Source organism: Rhagoletis pomonella, unplaced genomic scaffold (assembly GCF_013731165.1).
Source record: "Rhagoletis pomonella isolate Grant_MI unplaced genomic scaffold, Rhpom_1.0 Rhpom_scaffold_00005, whole genome shotgun sequence".
Taxonomy (NCBI): Eukaryota; Metazoa; Arthropoda; class Insecta; order Diptera; family Tephritidae; genus Rhagoletis; species Rhagoletis pomonella.
In genome coordinates, this window is record NW_023458559.1 from 78,506,661 (window position 1) to 78,527,286 (window position 20,626).

General features: G+C 38.6%; 1 protein-coding gene across 1 annotated transcript; it reads right to left on the bottom strand.

Moving 5' to 3' along the window:
- Positions 1-14,120: 14,120 nt before the first annotated feature.
- Positions 14,121-14,489, bottom strand: LOC118740234 (probable V-type proton ATPase subunit G). The gene has a single exon (XM_036471731.1). It carries the CDS (start codon positions 14,487-14,489, stop codon positions 14,121-14,123), a length of 369 nt encoding a protein of 122 aa, XP_036327624.1.
- Between the last annotated feature and the right edge of the window lie 6,137 nt (positions 14,490-20,626).

Here is a 20,626-nt window from a genome sequence, read left to right on the forward strand (position 1 = left end):
TCACCGTCGTATCGTTGGCAACTGAGATGCGTCATGGGGAAATGCGTACATGTCATAATTTTCAATAAGAAATGAAGAATGGGGCGAAGAATGAGGATGCGTGGAATTAAGCACTCTAGTAATAAAAATTTGTACGTACAAGTATGTAGATGTAAATTATTTTAATGATGTAGAGTTCAACAAAAGATATAAGAATTACTATCAATAGTTAAATAAATGGATTTTAGCTTCTAATCTTTAGAAGTTAAACGGTAAGGGAAGGGGATTTTCATCCTCCTTTATAAAATTCTTCTTGGCTTCAAGGATTGACCTCGGACGACTGTCGCCCACTGTAATAAATTACTATCCATCGTTTTAGTCTCTGTGGTAGAGATTACCATGCCTATTCCTAATCGAATCTTTCGCATTCGCTTGTTATGATACCGCGAATCCGATTAGATTCGTGCGACGGATTCCGTTGGATTCCGGAAGATGCTACCAATAGGCATATATGTATGAATGTCTCACTGGCCTGTAGGAGGAACAAGTCCAACACTGTTCCGGTGAGGTCCGCGAGTTACTAGAGTGTTTATGGCGTTAGCTGCTGTGTGGTGCTGGGTACTTTACAGAAGCTCCGTTGATGCGTAGTGGGGAGTTTAAGACACAGTAAGGTACAAGCGTCTTCAATGCAGACGAAATGAAAGTTAGTGGCCAATAATATTCCTCTTTGTTACGCAATAAGCCCAAATGTCTTTACCTATACCAGGAGCAGTTGTGCGTGCGTTCATAAAATGTCTGAGTCTGCACAATTTCCAGACTTCACTACATCGATGAAGTCCAACTGGGCATATTAAATACTTTCCCCAGCACGCTGAGTATTTTACTCGGAACGAATCGAAAATTAGCAGCTCATTGTCGAGGATGCTTCCAAATGTGGACGGCCCAAGAAGTAGAAGACAGCTCTTACTCCGAAATGTGGTGTACTAAAAAATTTGCGTTAACCGAGTAGAACATTTTTGGTCTAGTAAAGGGCTATTTCAGTACCATTTCGGGCCTAGTTTATGACCAGTTTAGGAAAATTTCGGGATCATTTCAGGTACCTGTGCAGAACCATTTCATAGCTATTTCTGGACCATTTCGGGACTTACTTAAGGTCTATTTAGGGTTCATTTCTGGGCTAATTGAGTGCTATTTCGTAACCATTTCGGGGTTAGAACTATATCAGGAAATTTCGGGGCTAATTTGGGATCATTTTGGATTTAGTAAGGCACCATTTCAAGACTTGCTCGAGATACTTTCGTCTCGAAATGATCCTGAAATAGAACTTTTCCCGAAGTGGTCCCGACAAAAGGAATAAAATTGCTGTTGAGGTTTGCACATACAATTTCATGAGAACCTGGTACTCAAGCCTTCTTTTGTTGGTCCAAATTGGGCCACAAAGGTATACAATCAGTAGTAAGCATCGTTGCTCTCCGAGTCGCACGACATACATAACCACGTATAGTTATAGCTGGCATGATACTATGGATAAGAAACCTCCCCTCGCGCCTAAATCGCTGTACCTCGGTGAAGTAATGCTCTATAGTAGTTACGCAGAGTGACGAAGCATGAACAGGAGAAATCCTGGTTTCATTGAGCCACTTATTGTCAGCGAGCTACAAAAACGTTTGAAAAAAAATGTACGTCGCAGTACCCGCCACATTTTATCTTAACAACACTTACACATTTTATGCAAATATTTATACATTAAAATGTTTCTTCGCACATTTATGTCCTGTGTCATGTTCGTTTTCACTTTACAAACAAATAAGCTGGACTTGACAATGACCCAAAGTGATAACCACATATTAACCCCTTAGTGGAGGCAGTGCACCGCCGGTAAAACTTCCACAACTTTAACCCAACAACTAGCAAACAAAAATAATAAATGACATTAACAGCTGTTATTTCTGTTAACAAAGCAATATTGTGTGTCACTTTGACTAAGATAAAAGCCCAAAAAGTAAGAAAACAATGCAAACAAACACACGCTAGGAAAAATAACTGAAACCAAAAAAAAAAAAGGAAACACTATCAGTACAACAGCACAATGATGGCTGCAATATTTCACTTTGTCAATTTTGACATTTAGAACGTTGGGACAGTATGTCCACGTAGTTACATTCCGCACACCGCTGACCAAGGCGCAAGGGGTCACATTTGTATGCGCACTAGTTCATTTCATGGAATAATAGTTTAGAACGGATAATATATGGTTTACACCCAAAATATGTGCATTGTTCAACTTATAAATGACAACAATGCAGTGCAACCACAAAATTTAACAGTCAAACAAAATAAACATTCGAATAAAAATTGAACTGAATACAGAGTATGTAGTTATGTAAACAGTGTCTGTGCTAGTGACTGGCACGCAAACAAAACGTTAAGGTAAACAAAGTGTAATGCCAGTATTATTATCATGAAAAGTGAAAGCCTAAAGCGAAAATTCAGGCCAAACCCCGAGAATGGGGCGAGTGTGTATAAAAGAAGTGGTAAATGCAGGATCAACGCTCATCGGGCAGCGCCGACGATAGAGAGTGAGTGCGCGAGAGGGTATCTACACAGCATAATAATAGCCACAAAAGCCTGGACTTACGCGTACTTAAGCGATATTCAAAACAAGACAAATTCTAATTTATGTCTATTGTGCGTGGCAATGAGCCAACAAGCCAACAAGCCAAACGCTGACAGCGCAGCCGAAAACAGCAACCAGCATAGAGCTCACACTCAAGGAAACAACTACTCAATGCCATGCTGACCAATATACCGCGCCACACCGCGCCACCGCTCACTACTCTACGGCACGCACTGTCGAAAGTACTCAGCACAAAGGTTTTTCGAAAATTTTCCCCCTTTTTTGCGCTTAGCTGAAATAAAAATTAATGAAGGATCCCTTGGAATTACTCGCGTAAATTTGGTGAGCTATCAACAAAAGCCGTTCGGCTGCGTCGCATTTACACCAAGCAAGCACACTATTGCCGGGATTCTACATATAGCGCCGTGCTGTGCCGTGCACTGTATTCGACACCCCCCCGCTGAATGTGCCGTATTATCTGTAATTGTTATTAAGCGCTGGCCAGTGGTCATACACTCGAATCTTCGTATATCAAGTTACTTTCGCTGTGGTGTGTGTGGTAGTAGGTGGTGGAAAAAAGTGTCTGTTTCGAGACTTGACTGGCCGCTTTGTTTTCATTCGACACACTTCGTTAAATTATAGTAGGTGTGTTGCACGAAAAGGGCCATCATTGAAGTTAATAAATCTTCTTAATAAGTTGTTAGGTTAATTTGACATTTTTGTGCTGGCACATCTTGGGGGTTGTATGAATATCATACTAACTTTTTTTTTTTGGAAATAAGTGAGTTTTTATAGTGATTTGTGTAAGCTAGGCTATAGCCAGATTTCGTTGAATTCTTCAAGTTCGAGTTTGAAATTTTGTCTCCCATATATTTTTCAAGCCTTGTACCTCTGGAAAAGCAAGCAATGAAGTTTTGAATATTTTAGAATTTTTCTCTACAGAAATTAGCATTATGGATACGAACGGTCCTCTATGGAAAACTGTTTCAACAAAAAGAAAGGTAAAATTAATTTTCAAAAGAGCGGGAAAAAATTAATTTAATGGTAGCGGAAAAATTTGAACACTGCTCCGGCACGAAATTTAATGCTATTTGTGATTTAATTTAATATACAACGAATTGGAGATAACGCTATCTAAGTCTTGCCAACGCAGAACAAAGCTTTCGTAGCTCTCACTTTTTTCGCGTTCACAAAAACTTGGAACAAAAATAATGCGCCAGAAAGGCAATTCCATTTTACAGTGGTTTACATCCCCAGCTAAAAAAGAATACGATCTGCACGAATGATGCCTCTGCAACTTCTATTCTCAAGCATGACCCAAAATTTCAAGGCGCACCATGTGTCAACTGACGTAAATAGAAAATGCCAAATTAAGCCAAGCCCTTCTTCAATTGGTCTTTTCATCGCAGAGATGGCCTTTCTATTCCTCTTTTACTAGAAAGGGCATCCGCGTTGAATACTTTCATGGTTGGAGCGCTTGTGTCTATTCGTACAACATGGCCAAGCGGGCGGAGATGCTATATTTTAATTTTCTGTACTATATCTTTGTTGTTGCACAGCTCATCGTCCCATCGTCTGCGGTATTCGCCGTCGTGACCGCGCAAGTCTGTAACTCTTTTGCAGAATCATTCTCTCGTATACCCTAAGGGCTTTACTTCGCAGTTGCTTATTCAGTACAAAGTAGAACTTATTGGCCAGAGGTAAGAGGTACTCCCGAGTCACCTGACACCCAGGGTAAGACAAGTTCGTTATTTTTTGCAACACAATTTAGTCGAGAATTGCATTGCCGAACCAGTTCGAAATTAGACACGTAAACCCCTCCATCTCCACCTATTTCCAACCACGTAGTCCATGGCCTTGAGGACTGAAAATATCTCGGCTTGCAATACCGAGCCATATTTCCTTAGAGAAAAGCGAAACTGATCCCCATTACCCTCGATATAGAAACTAGATCTTGATCCAGTGTCAGTTTTGGAGCCATCAGTAAAGATTCGACAGTGTTTGAGCCCGGGGTGAGTGTTGGAATTAAGCCAACATTCAGCCCCAAGGAACTCAACCCTGTAGAAACTCCTCAGCGAAGGTAATGGTGGCGTTCTATACTTACGGAGACCATCCGTCCTGTATTATACGTGACAGTCCTCTTTTTTGACCAACTGTCCTGGCAATTAATTTATTTTATACGGGACGCCAAATGTTCTGTATTTCTTTTAATGTCCCGTATTCGGGGTTAGGTATTTCGACGCCTTAAAAGCTCATTAAAATGGCATGCCTATGAACCATGAAATTTGGATTCTACATTTTTGCAAGGTTCGGCTATTTTTCTTTTGTTTATTTAATGTTTATTATTTTTTTTTTAAGTTAAGCTCCTAACGAAAACTATATAAATAGAAATTTCCGACTTTGTGCAAAAAATTTAGTATAATAAAGTGCAAATGCAACGTGCTGCTCATTTTCTTCCCTATCAACTAGTTGTTGAGCATACTAACTTTGTATGAAAAAAATGCGTAGCACCGTTGACCAAAAAAAATAAAATATTGCCAAAAACTAACGGTAGGTACTTAAAACTAGCACTTTATCGTACTAAAATTTAACGAAGATTTTGTAAACAAATTTTTTGGAGTAAAAATCTCGAGGAAAGTTATCCTTACAAATTTGTGATGTTACTATAAGGATGCTGTTTCAGGGCTTATAAATATTTACATCTAAGATCATTTAAGAACGTGTTAAGATCTGTTAGCTTTAATGGAAAAAATTTGCTAAATTATTGTTTGTCCCTCGGCTCGCATAAATATGGTCACCGTAGCAATACTGGGACATTGAAAAATACTTGTTTCTAGATCCCTGCCAACAGCAATCTGCGCCACTCAGTATCATACCAACATCCATATTTTTTAAGCCTGCAGGTGGCCTTTAAGGCCTCCTCGCGGATACAAATATTAAGTGACGGCAGGTTTTGCAGTCACAAATGCCGACAACACTTTGGTTAGCATCCAGAATTATTCCTAGATACTTAAGCAGGGATCACACGATTTGTACATTTAAACAGATGTGTCCATCTTCACCGTTACAGGGTGGTGTTGTTTGGAAAGTTGTTATTGAGCTGAACTCACTCTCGATAAAAATTTCTAGACAACACCACTCTGTGACTGCCTAATGAATAAATTTACAAATCGTGTGATACCTGCTTTAACCTCGGAAGAGATTCCTTTAAGTGTAATGGGGAAAATACCAGTCTTAGTTGGGTTTACGGTATTCATGTGCAAAATACGATTCATGAAACCTGAGTACCGTATCGAAAAATTAAAAGCTCAGTTAGTCTAGACTTAACTTAATTTAACTTACCGTAAGAAATCATCAATGATTACTGAACACGCCAACTTAAGCCAAGAGCGGAACTATTTTGTTTTTGTATTTTCTTTTTCAGCTGTGCGCCGCCTAAAATGCCACATAAAAAAAAAATGCATGCAAACAAAAACGTTTGCTTTCATTTATTTTTAAAGGCCAAAATACAATAGCGCAGTGACAGTGGCAGTGACAGTTTATAAAATCAGCTGTTACTGCTAATATTGGCAGTCACTGCCGCAGCAAATACAATACGGCGTTGTCAGTGACAGCTTTTTTGACATTCCCTTTTGTTTGTTTACATTTTTGTTGTTGCCTTTCAGGCTTCAGTGACATCAACAGATGTTGGCTGCGTTTCATTTATATCAAATTCAGCATGCGAAGTTTGCTGCGATGAAGGCAGTGGCAGTGAATTTAGAATTTGGGCTAAACTGAGCTGTACTGCCAGCTGCCACTGCTGTATTGTGAGTCGCTTCATTGAACGCAACACTTTCTAAAAAAACAGCTGATTTCGAAAAACTGTCACTGCCACGGCCACTGCGCTATTGTATTTTGGGCTTAAGAAATACGAAAACGGGAGTCTGGCATGCCTTATTCTCTTACCGCTCTTAATTTCCGTAAGGCCGTAACTTAAGAACCTAAAATCTACAGGTTCTTAAGTTTCTTACAGTAAATTAAATTTTAACTAACTGCCAATACAGTTTCTCATATAACTGGTTGGCCAAAATATTAAGTTACGGAAATTAAGTCTAGACTAACTGAGCTTTAAGAGTCCAAAAGAAAATTAAGCTTGGAAATGATTGCTGTATGCACATATTCATATGTACGTATGCATGCTGCTTTATATTTACATACATACGTGTATGCCTATATGTATTTATGCTAATATTGTGTAGCGTAAAATAGCTCCAAAAATGGAATAGTTCAGTAATTTGCATAATTTCACATGCCATGAGCAATTTAATCAAAAATTGGAAAAGCCACAGACTGAAAAATATTCCAAAAAAAGGGAACAAAGTTTTTAAAGAAGCCGCTGCATAATTTGCATTTCCCTGCGCTTAGAAAAAAATGACATGTTTAGAAAATTTCATTCCCTTACACTGGAGCAGCTGTCGTAGTTCACAGTTACATGTGTACATAAGTAATTATGTATGAATTCGTATTGGTACTCGGCTGTACTACGCGTAGTTAGTATGTAAATAAATGTTTGTGTAAGCAAGTTTTTTTTTGAACGCACAATCTTTGAAATCAACAGAAATAGACCGCAAGGGACAAGGTGCATTCTTTAGTTTGTTTTTTTTATTTCTTAAAAATCTTTTGTGTGACCGTCACTACATAGAAGAACGCCATGCGCCTCAGATTTAAACCACTTGTTGCTGTAATGGCCTTTATTTATTACACAACTGTATTGTTTTGGTGGCTATTAGTGCTTTCTTAGTCTAATTTTATTTCCATTTCAAATTTTATTGGCTCTCACAAATGTGTTAATAAAAGTAAGGTACACTACATACCCTACTTTTTCTAGTATCCCTCGTAAGCATTCCTAAGGAATAACAAAAGCTTGTTGAATGGGTTGTAAAACTTGCATTAAGGTGTTGTCAAAATTCTTCATACATGCGTGCTTACATATGCACACATATGTATATACATAGTACATATTTACATATGTATGTTATTCGATGTTATTGGCCACCTTTGTTTGGCCATCCTGGGCGTTAAGTCCATTCAAATTCAAAATAGAGCAAATAAAAAGTTAATACACACTTTAGATGTCGGAAAATTTCTACAACATACATTTTTTTTTCTTCTTACATGTTTTTAAAGCATTAATTTTGTAATTTATTTTTTTTTGTCATTTGTGTCAATTTATGCAGGCATATAAAAGCACTTTTATTGCATTTTTGAAGTGTGAAACATAAGAAATAATTATTTATATGGAGAGACATATCATTTTCATAGTAATGTATTTTCATTTTTACTACGATTTTGTGACTTTTTTATATTTACATATTACACGAGGTATTATTGTCTACTAACTTTGATTTGCCTGCTTTTATGGAGGTGTACAAACATCCCCAATTATGGGATATAGTCGCCAATAAATTTTTTATTTTTAATTAAAAATTTTAAAATAGTTGTTTTAAATAATGGATTACACGGGCCAGCAAGTGTCAAGAAGCAGAAAAAATAACATATCGCACACCATCTTCAAAAGTGACACAACTCAAAATTACACGTACGTCAGAAAATGCGAAAAACTATTTCTTAGCACATGCTAATCATGTGGTCAAGGAAGACTTTGCCTTAGGTTTTTTTCAACAAATTATAACAAAAATTTGCTCCAGCTTTTGCTGAAAGGTAAATACAAGCTTTGTGTACATTTTTTGTGCATAATTTCAAAAATGCCAAATTTTGAGTTGTGTCGCTTTTGAAGATGGTGTGCGATATATTTTTGCGTAGAATAGCATCTTCATCCAAGTACCTATGACCTTAGAGCGAATTCTCACCCAACACTTTCCTGTGTAAACAACTTCGGCCTTCTAGAAGTAGATTTGCATTTGCTAGTTACTACCCCAGATTTTTTTTTAAGGGTATTGACATCGCAACCGAAAATGAAACCATTGAAAACACGGCTGCACAGGTCTTTCTTTCTTTCGTCATGACGAGTGTCATCGTCAGTAGAGAACGCAGTAGATGACAAAGCCACCAGTCTCATTCTTTTGCACTTCCCTACAGACTTGGGTGCTCCGTGGACCGCAGTCCCGTGGCGGATGCAATAGCATAACAGGACCTGCATTTGGAAAACTCCTTTCCCTCCTCTTATGGACCAGTGATATGTCATTACTTGGTGGTCGTTGGCTGACAAATGCTTCCCGACTCAAGCCAAAACATAAGTTATTGATCTCTTTTTGACACTGAAGAAAAGTAAAGAGGCCAATTACCTTCCTCTCCTTAAGGATACCCTGCCCAGCCTAAACGCTGACGACTTATGTAAAAGTTGGTTTTTCTAGGCTCTGCCGCATTCCAAACGTATGGGTACCACCTGGAGCATAAACTTCACTTTCATCCATTAAACAGTTTAATAGTTTAAGCGGGGGTACAGTTTAGGCGGAGTGGCTAATGCTTCACAGGAGTATTCTTCCCGTCATCCTTGTAATTTCCGAGATGCAACAATCTCATATGAGTCATCGCACCAGTGAATTTTAGTCCTATTTTACGAGTAGTACACCTTACTGGGGTGTTTTTAAACCCTCTACCCCACAGGGGAAATAATTGTACGACATCCCCAGAGAAACGTACCCTTTTCAAAAACCTTCACCATAAAATATTTATTTAAAACTATCTTTTAGTGCACAAGTTTCAGCTTAATTAAAATTATTAATTTATCGCTGTTAGATTTTATCTTCCTTTCCTTTCTGTCTTCCCACACTCCGATTCCGTTTAAGCACTACAGTGCGCATCTTTTCAAAAGGCAATAAAATTTGCATTTAACATGCAATTTTTTGTATAAAATTACCATTCACCAATTCGCCCATTTAAGTTGTCATGAAGAGTAATAGTACTAGCCACAAAAAACATATACATAAATAAGCGATAATCATTATTCCATATTTCAGTAAGCAAGAAGCGGTAACAGTTGCTAAACAAATAAATAGCAGTGTTTTTAATAAAGAATGCGTAAGCGGCGATTGAAAGCGAATTCATGAAAAAGAGCCAGTCTAAAATGTCGAAAGCTCATCGGAGACGCGGCGCAGTGCAAGGTGATGCTGCGCATTGCGGTAATCCACAAATATTCGATCGAGTTTCAAGACCAAATCAATAAATAACCTTCATTTTCATAAAACAACGACAAAATGTCAAAAATTAACTTATTGGAAGATAGAGCGCAAACAAAATTTGTTAAATCATGGCATTGTAAAGCTGGCAAATAAAGAATTAAAAAAAAAAAAAATCCGAAACATTTATATGATTAGAGAACATGGAAAAATTTGCATAAAACTCAACAAAATTCTCGAAAATACATACATAAATATGTACATAAATATCGTCACCTGAAATGCAAAAAGATGTAACAAACATCGTCGCTGAAATGCAAAAAGACGTAACTAATAAAAAGTTCAAAATTTACTTTTTGATTGCTTTTGATGTCCATCATATTTTATCGAATTACAACTCCCACATAATTTTATGAGAAAAAATTATTGGTCACGACTTTTTCCATTTCAGTTACGATGTTGTTACGTCTTTTTGCATTTCAGGCGACTATATGTACATATGTGTGTACCCACGAACAAAACTCCAAACTTAAGAACAAGGCATCGTGATAGAGCCGTGATAATTTCTATATGTAAATATGCTAAACTTAGATATTGCAATCTTTTATGCTATAAATTATTACAAAAAAATTAAGATATGAATCTACAAAACAATGTACGAGGGCAGTTCGATGTTGTTTTTGTTGTAGCGGCTACTCAACCCCGCTCAGATCGGCTAGCCCATCAAATGTTGACGTCGGGCTTAGCTAAAGGGGGTCCAAGAAGTGCGCAACAACTTCCACGGGGTTTGTCCATAAGGAAAAGGGCTTAAGTTGAGTGGGATTTTGGGGGCATGCGAAGAGGTGCCGTGAGTCATGTGGTGACTCTCCGCATGCCGGGCATGCGTTGGCTACATTTGCGTTCACTCTGCTCAGGTACGAGTTTAACCTGCCGCAGTAGCCAGGGCGAAGTTTGTGGCTATTGTGGTGCAAGTCTCCTAAGGCAGACAAAGCTCTGTGCCGTCCACATCGGGTTGTCGTGCGCTCAAAATGGAAATCACAGGTCGGGAGCCGATGTAGGTTGAGACCGACTCCCTGTGAATACTGTGTATGGCCTGTCGGTAGGTTGTCGGGTTCAGAGGTTGTTTATGAATCTTAGGACTTCGGGCGTCAGGTCGTATAGATGCCTCCTGACGTACATACCTTGGCGAGGGGTCTGCTAAAAGTACCCGCGTCTGTGGTACCCTCCTAGGAACTGCTTGCAGAGCAATGTGTTATGCTCCTTGATGGGAAGCATCTGAGTCTCGTCGTGTAGGTGATGTTGGGGCGACATCACAAGGCATCCAGTCGCGGTCTGCAGGACCGTATTCTGACATAGCTGTACCTTCGCCCACTGCGTTCTGCTAGTCCCCGGCGGCCAATTGCGTTGTGTGTTGCCAACAACCTTTCTTTGCCTTTGCCACAGATTCTGCCGGCTAGAGACTTGAGAACATTGTTGCGGCTCTGTACTCTATTGACAATTGCGTTTGTATGCGTGAAGAAGGAGAGCAGATTGCCGAAGGTAACTCCGAGAATTTTCGGGTTATTCACCGCTGGAATTGGTTCGCCATCGACGTGAATACCCGGCTGCAGCCTGACCTCATTCTTGCAGTTGGTAAAAGGGTTGCCGAAGATTTCGTAGGGGGGAGGGTTAGGCTCCTTGCAGTTAAGAAGCGAGAAGGTTTGGAGAGGTAGCCGTTTACTTTCGAGTATAAGCCGTAAATTCCATTCCCGGACGATATTATCGAGCAATCGTCAGAATAGGATACAATTGATACTCTCTGTGGTGGTTGAGGTAACTTTGACATATAATAATTGAACAGCAGCGAGGAAAGGACACCACCTTGTGTATTCCCCTGTTTAGTTTACGTGGGTTTTCGTCTATAAAAATGACTGACGAATGTCGACCACTCAGATACTTCGCTGACCACCGTTTGAGTCCCTGTGGTCTGCTAGTAGCGTGGAGTGGCTGACGGTGTCAAACGCCTTTGACAGATCCAACGCTACTAGGACTGTTCTCTCACTGGGGCGGTTTCGGTTAAAGCCACGAGTTATCTGGTTCGTGTAGTGAAGGGGTAGCAAGGCTCTCCCTTGTTGGCTAATTTCCACGAATTAAGCACTGGGACCACTCTGCCTATCTTCCAGGTATCCGGAATGATAAGAGTGGCCATAGTCAGGATGAGGACCCGCAGCACGTAATTTTTTCAGCATCAGCATACATATTCCGTCGAGTCCAATGGCTTTGAAGGCTTTCGCTTTCACGATGGCTACCTGAACCTCCCCGCTGTTGAAAGCCAGCGGCGCACTAGGTGTTAGCAGTTCGTGTAGCCTTCTGGCCATTCGACGCTTGGCTTTGTCCGCCGGAGGATGCAGCGTAAACTGCTGACTATATAGCTCACGCTTCATTCTGGACCCGAGGAAGCATAGTCGCCAAAACAGATTTCGACTCTGTCGTCATGCATCGTCGGGTAGGACAATGGCCTCACGGTTGACCAAAGCTTGCTCACATCAGAGGCGAAGTTACAGGTCTTCTGATGCTCTTCCCACTTCTTCCGCTTATGTAATCCTTCCTTATTCCTAATTCGGAGATTTCCGGGATAGGCCTGATGAAGGTTGCCACGCTCATCATCTAGAACAGCCGCTTCAGCAGAAAAATTTAAACGGGGGTCCGAAATGCATCCAGCTGGAATGAAGCTGGCTACAGCAGTAGTGAAAACCCTGCGAAGCTTACGCTCACCGACGATAAAGTCGGTTGGTGTGGGTACGGCAGTGAAGGTGCTTTCAGTAACTTTCACGAAGCCGTTCCAATCGGCTTTGTTGGCAGGTTTTTCAATCGAGATAACTATGGGCAGAAGCTCTGACGCAAGTGTCAGCATAGGTCGCCACGTTATGCTGTTTATCAGATCAGCGCTTACAATTGTTATGTCAGACGAGCTACTGCAGCTGGCCATAACACTAGTGGTCGCATCGTCGTTCATTGTGCAGAATGTCGAATCGTTTATCTGCTCAGCTAAGTGTATTCCCCTACGATAATTCGACAGGGTCGAGTGCCAAAAATCGTGGTGCACGTCAAAGTCACCGACTATCATACGGTTTTCACCTCTGAGGAGCGCACTTATTTCAGGGTGATATCATGTCGGCAGCTGGGGGTATATAAATATTAAAATTTCGAGCTCGACATTGCCTGATCAGAAATAAATACCCTGACATTCTAGGATGATATTCCTGCGGTTGATGTCTGCTTCGATGAGACGATACTGCACGGTGTGATGCGTGATGACCGCTAGGCCACCGAACCGAACGGTGTATTGAGATACGGCTGTTTGCGCCAAATACCGCGAATTAAGCTTTCTTAATATGCCATACAAGGCTCTATCGGCAATTTTGTTGGAAAGCCTTTCATGAACCAACTGATTGGGTATCGTCAGTGTGACTTTAGAGATGAAAAATCCTCGAAAAGACTATAGGTAAGCAAATCGACGCATCACACCCCTTCGTAAAGTTAGTACGTGCACGTGAGATAACGGTGAATAGAACTTCTTGATCCGTTTAAAATCTCCGTGCCGAGATTTTGGTCTTACTTCTTCAATTTGAATTATAGCGGCATCATATACAGCAAAAGCAAGATACTGCTGGCACATGCAAGTTACATTGACAACGATGGCTGACCATCAGGGACATTAGTTCAGCATTTTCAAGATTTCAATCTTCCATTATGTCCATCATTTTGTAAAGCATAGAGACAGATGACGACAAAAGTGAGAATGGTTTTAGGGCTTTCGAAAGAATTAATCATACGCAAGATCTAAATATGTATGTATGGACCTTTTCGAACTGTATGGTGAAAAGAATAAATATAAAACGATTACATTGGCTTGGGCTCTGATGCTCTGTTGAATAGATCCTTCGGTTCGCCGCCCATTGGTGGATGTCGAAGGGTCCTACGATTGCAACGGAAGAGCCAGACACAGTTGCACATATCTGTGTACCTATCTATCTACATTTGAGATGAACAACTAGCACGACTTTTTAAAGGAGAGAGGCGATTGGCCTCTGCCCAAAGCTTACAAGGACCAATACTACATACATACATCGGTTCAATGGTTTGATATATGTTTTGAGAGTGACCCTATTTGCTTATGGAAATTTGGTCGCAGATTGCCCCCAATGTAAAATATGATATTGCATTGGCTCACATAAAAGAGGACATATTTTTCCAAAATATACATATGATTTATTAATTATAGCCATTCACTATTCCAAAAAAATTTGGCCAGTTAATGCTTTGCGATCAGAAATAACGCCGACAGAGTATAGAGAGTGAACTAAGTAAAAATATTTCATTTCGATTAGGACATTCGAATTTCTTGTTCCAAACCTTTCTTCCACTTATCGCATACGACTTTTCGGCAACTCCAAATTTCTGTGCACTTCCGGCTTTATATCCACCGCTAGTTTCATTATCATATTTATCACTTGTTCTCGATTTTTCGCCACACGCTCGGCAAGGTCGGCAATTTTGTCTTCCGTATTCCTTTCCACTCTGATTCGTAACATATCTGTTGCGACATGAACTTTTTCAGAAAGTTCAGCCAAAATTTCTTCACGCTCCTTATGTAATTCTTGCAACTCTTTGCTTGCTGCATGTTTTGCTTTCTTCAATAGTGCCAGCCTGCGTCTCCGAGCCTCCGCTATTATATCGACCGCATGTTTCTCGGCATCGATCAGATGTGGCAAAGGTGTTTGATGTACCTTCATTTATTGATCTTATTAAGATAACAGCGGATTTGCTATTTTAAAGGATTTAGTGATTATTGTACATGTAAGTATGTAAGTATTTAGTTTTCAATTTATTAAAATGGCAATTTTACTTTTTACAGAAATTCTATATTTGTTTATAAACAAACAAAACAGACAACGAAAAGCCAACCGGGATAATTGTGTGCAATTAAATTAGAAAGATTTCATGGCTTTTGCTTTTGTTAAAGTTGTAACATTTGTTTTGGATGTAATTTTTTTTAGCTCTTTAGATAAATTTTTGAAATTCACACTCTCCCTCACTTCCCATCTCAGTTAGCTAATAAGTATGTGTACGTCACTCTGAGAAAAGTTACTCAGGTAAATTGAGAAATACTCAACTTAATAAATAAGTTCGTCCATAGCTCAAACTTACGCTGTTAAATTTTCTCACAGAGATCGCTCTTTAACTCAATGCAAGTTACTCAGATAAAATGTGAGCTTGTAAAAAAATTATCTACATATTTTGAGTGACTTAAATAAATACTCACTCAACTACTTTCCTACTGAGAAACCAACCTACACTCTCATGAAAAAAAGTTACTCAGATAATTTTTTTTATCTCACTTACTGTCCTCCCTAAATGGCGCGTCAAGCGTGAAGCAACTGTCGAAAATCCCCATGCCCGTACAATTTGTATGGAGCGTCCCACAATAACGCGGCGCTAGCGCCGAGCAAATGGAATTTTCATTTTTGACAGGGCGTTACGTGTTGAAGTTGGATGCCGAAGACGGAAAGAAAGAGAAAGGACAAAAAAATGAAAGAGGAAACGAGAATAAAAACGCGAGGACCTGAGAAAACGTCAAAAATTTAAGCCGAGTTGATTTGGGGATAGCGCGCGCTGAAACTCGTTGACAATGGAAAACGAAACGCTTAGCGCTCCAATTTAGGGACGGCAGTTAGAAATTTTTTCTCCACTGTTAGTTTATCGCTTGGAAAATTTATACGCTCCTTAATACATTTGCGCTCAATACTTACTCAGATAACCGGTTTAGGCGTCAAGAGAGCGATGAGACGGATCTTAGAAGACAATGTTCAATGTTTTTTATGCTCGTAACTCAACATATACTCCGCTCTTTACTCTTAGTATACGAATTGACGTATTTCACAGCTTTTCGTATGAGAGACGTTGCATCGATCAATAATGTGGAATTACCACCAGTGTTGCCAGGTCTTCGGCATGAGAAACGTCCCTCTTGGTCTGAAAAAACGTCATTTTCTACCCAAAAACGTCTTTTTCAAATGAATGTACAAAAAATTGTTCTTATTAAACTTTTATTGTATACAAAGGTACATATGTACGCAAGGTATATTAAAATGTCATTTCGACAGAGCACATTTAGACTTCATTGTAAACTGGTTTGAGATCGTTAATATAAAAATGATTTTATACATACACTTGTGATCAGCCGATTAAGTCATCGATATTTTGATCGATTTTGGCTGTTCTTCTTTTTTTATTTAATGTTTATTATTTTTCCTTAAAAGCCAAACTCATTATATGACAAACAAAATATAAATCCATATTTGAAACTTTATGCAAAAATTATAAAAAATCTGCAAAGTTTCAGCTGAATTTTCAACTTTTTATTCAGATTTGTTTTAATTTTTTTTGAGTATACAGTTTGGTAGCCCATTAAATTTCAGGGCAATAATGTTCAAGTTTAAAGGGGCTACATAATCGCGTTGCTTTGTAACAATTTTTTTTTTTTCTTGTAGACATTTAGTTAGGGGGTGGGTTGTCGAAAATGCTAAATTACGTTCTGCTAAGAAGGAGCATAGCAATACTTCAGCCTTTTCTGCATTCATTACATTTCAATGAAGTCTTAAAAAAGTCGCCTACTTTTTTCTGACTTTTTATGCTGCTACAGCTTTTTTGATGCTTTTGCAAGCGTGCGTGTTGCAATAGATCAGCTCTTCCTGATTTGGATTTTAATGTGCAATTGCAAACATTGCAATTAGTCTCGTAACTTCAAGTGTTTACACAACCAGCCTTTGTCCAAGAATCCAAAAAATGCGCGTACACTTGGCTTGCATCATATTTAAGTCATCTGTGTCCAAGGAATATATATCTTTTACTTATAAGATTTAGCAACAGACAAGAATTACTGGGAAGTTAAAAAACGTCATTTTTTACACAAAAAACGTCCAAACGTCAACAGGATACAAAAAACGTCCAAATGACGTTAAAAACAACAACCTGGCAACGCTGATTACCACAGCTAGGCACAGCTTAGCTCGATCAGCTGGTTTCTCGATTGAATGCATATTTCATCTGCTAACAAGTTGGTATCTTCGCATTTAATTAGACGCTATCGCAGCGCAGGTAAAAAGGCGGTGACGCCGTCTGCTAACACATAAATATAAAAGTATATACAAACATACATATACATACATACATATTTAATGTTACGCTTCTTTCACTTCGTTACCTTCACTGATCCCAATATAACTAATTGGTTTGTTAGTAGCTTGGTCGGTTGATTGATTGGCTATATGTAATGATTTTGCAAGCAATTAGGAGATTCGATACAAGAGTCTTCATATACATACATACATACATACATATCGACCGTACTTTGTAAAAACCTCGCATTTTAAAACACTCTCAAACAACGTCATCTAACAAGAAACTTTCTATTAGTAAGAAAAATCATTTCAATAACTTTTTAATCTGAATATTAAAGGCTATTTAGCAAGGCAAGTTAAGAGACTTTGTTCAGCGCCAGAAGTGATTATCTCTTGCTCTCTGCTTGGACTTGTCCTGATTCTATTGGGTAAGAACATTGTTAAGAAAATCTATTGAGCACTGGAATAGATTATATTTAGAAGGGGTTTCCATGCCAGAACCTCTTTTGGCACTGTCGGAAAAATCTCAGTTACGGAAATCTAGCCCAGGCTCTCTAGTCAGGATCAGGGCTTTGTCTAAAGAATTTTCGGCCGGGATGTTGTACATTCGTTTATTTAAAAATTTTAAAGTTTCGATTTTTGGATTGGTGGCAAGCTTTCAAAAGGATTGTCTAGTAAAGCTTTCTCAAAGACTTTTCATTTGGGGCCAATCGTGTAGTATTTCATTTAATTTACAGTTTTTTAGGTTTTACTATTTGAAATATTGAAAATATTTCTAAATCAAAGATTACTCAAATATCTTTCGTTTGACACCCGTATTAAAATCTTATCAATTTATCAAATTAAAATTTTCAAATAGTTTTCAAAAGTAAACTTTCTTAAACCTGTTTAGTTTGCTACCCGTATTGTAATACTTAATTTAGCTTATCAATTTTATTAAATTAAATTTTTTAAACAGTTGGCAACCCTCCTGAAAAATATTTTGGGCTTTCTTACACCGCTTTTATTTGACACCAATTTTGCACTATTTACTTTATATTTATCAATTTACTTTAAACTGAAATTTTGGGAATGAAGGCAAGACTCTTAATTTGTTTCTTTCTAAACCTTCTGGGTATTATAGCGAACAACTCGAACACAAAGATTATTCAAATCGGTCAAATAGAGTTTTTGCCTGTCGAACAAACGAACCTAAAATTTTTATATAATGTCCTATACATATTTACCAATTGATGGGACCGATTGCAATTAAATGTAAACAACAACATTTTCTGTGCACCCTGGACCGATTTGAAAATACCTACAGAAGTGGAGGTTTTTATGAATAAAAATAGTTTCTTAAGGGATTTTTTGAAAAACATTTTACGAGTACATATGAACATACATACATCCATACATTTTGTACACGAACATACATATGTATGTACATATGTATGACATACATTGTATGTATTCACGCACTTCTTAGCTATGTTCATATGCATGTAAGTATATGTATATGTACATAAGTATTTTTAGTTGATCTGCAACCCACCCATTAACATCATGATATATGTGTTTTGAGAAATTTTTGTGGCAACAAGTGTCGACGACATGTACATATGTAACATAAAATCGAAATGTTTAAAAACATATTAACTTTCGAAAGCTGCGGCTAATCAGCCAATAAAAACACACATTCCCAAAAGCATAGAATACAAGAAAAAAAAAAAAAACGTAAAAAACAAGTCACTAAACAGATGACAACATTCCGGACAAGCAAACCGACGAAAATAAATTTTCGAGCTGTCAGAAAATAGACCAACAAAACCGCAACAAAAGAAAAATGTAGTCAACAAATACTTAAATACATACAGACATGAATCTGAACAAGTTTGTATGGATGCACGTATGCTTGTTTGTTTGTAATGCAAAAACAGATAACAGAATTTTGGGCGAGAGCTAAACATTTTCGGGTGAAAATTGGGTGAGGCAATTAAAACTGAAAGTAAAATTTGTGAGATTTGCTTCGAAACGGAAGACTTTGAAGCTAATACTTACTTGCACTTAAACCGATTTTTTTTTTTAAAAATAAAATTGAGCTTATTGCATTGCGTCGAAGAAATTAGTAAATATAGAGCGCTTTGAGCGACATCCAAATATATAATAAAATTTTTTTCGGTATAGAACAATCCTAGGGGTGAGAACATTAAAATTCCGACTTGACTTTTTTTTTGTACCAGCCTAATGTACATACGTAAATACAATAACTATAAAGTTCAGTAGACTACCTTTGGATCTTTTCACTGTTAGTGATTTTTGGTTTGGCGAATCCAACGCCAATTTCCGGACGAGTTTTAAAGATTTCACAGGTGAACAAAAGCCGCAGAAGACACTTATTGATTAATTGATTTTAAGTTTTGAAAAAGTTGGTAAATCTCTCCCGAAAATATCCGTTATCTTAATCCGCGTTGGTACTAAATATATTTTCGATATTTCGATTCATGTTTGGCTTATAAAGTTTAGACTAGCCAAGAAAAAAAAAACAAAGTTTGCTGTTAAAAATTATCTTCTTGGTTTTCAAGATATTCTTCTGCATGTTTTATAAACTTTTGCTTATGCCCGAACCAATTATTGAAGCAGACTTGCGCTAGTTCTGGCAAATCCTAAGGATTGCTGTGGTCTCTTAAGATTTTTCATTTCACTTTTTCAGAAGTTTTCTCATCCACTAAGAAAAATGCTACATGAGATTTTTAACTTTTTTGGTAAAAGTAAGCAAAATCGTCCAAATGTAAATAGACACATCTTTTGATGAGCTAAACAGCTGTATCGACAAACGATTTTATTCGGTGTACCAAAAGAGAAAACATCGATCAGATTCTGCAAAACTGAAAGCACGTTCCCATGGCACGTAACTTTCTCCTGTCCTTAGCCTGGGGGAAGAAGAGTGGCGAATACAGATGCCATAAGATATGCCATTCCGGTGCGGATAGCATCCTACCTATTGTATTTAAAGAAGGTGTGGAGCTTTTGTTGGTGACCTTGAAAAAGATTTTCACAGCGTCGCTGGCCCTGGAGGCTGGTTGATGTCGCCTTTATATCTAAGGATGGTAAGGATAAATATACTAGACCCATAAGCTACAGGCCTATTAGCATGACATGATTTATGCTAAAATGTCTGGAAAGATTAGTAGAGTTGCGCATTCGTAGGGAGGCGCTCTAATCATATCCTCTGTCTTTGAATCAACATGTCTATCAGGCGGGCAAATCATGTGAGACGGCTTTGCAAAATCTGGTTGCCAGAATTAGCAATGGCATCAATAGGAAAGAATTTGCCTTGGGTATTTTTGTAGACATTGAGGGTGGCATTGGCCACCTTTGATAGCATGTGCAATTCTGCTCTTTGGCATGGAGCAGATTCTGTGCTGGTAAATAGGATTCGTTGAATGCTGCAGCAGAGAACCATCAGGATTCAGGCAGAAGGAGGTCAATACGCCAGGCTGGTGTGGTTTCCCCTTTGCTATGGTGCCTGGTAATTGAGTCTCTTTGTCACTCTTAATGAGTCTGCCTAAGCGGACGTTGTGGTCGTCTAGTCACGGGCACATCTCTGCCGGCTCTTTGCAAGAAAGCGCAAATAATACTGAATATGATTGACACTCGGTGTAATGGGAATGGGCTCACCGCTAACCCAACCAAACTAGTGTTGTGCTCTTCACTAGAAGAAGAAGGTTGGATGGTCTCATTCCCCTCACACTTAAAGGGGTCACAAT

Bases quoted from the DNA above. Each gene is read 5' to 3' on its own strand.
- LOC118740234 (XM_036471731.1), bottom strand. From the start codon at position 14,489: ATGAAGGTACATCAAACACCTTTGCCACATCTGATCGATGCCGAGAAA.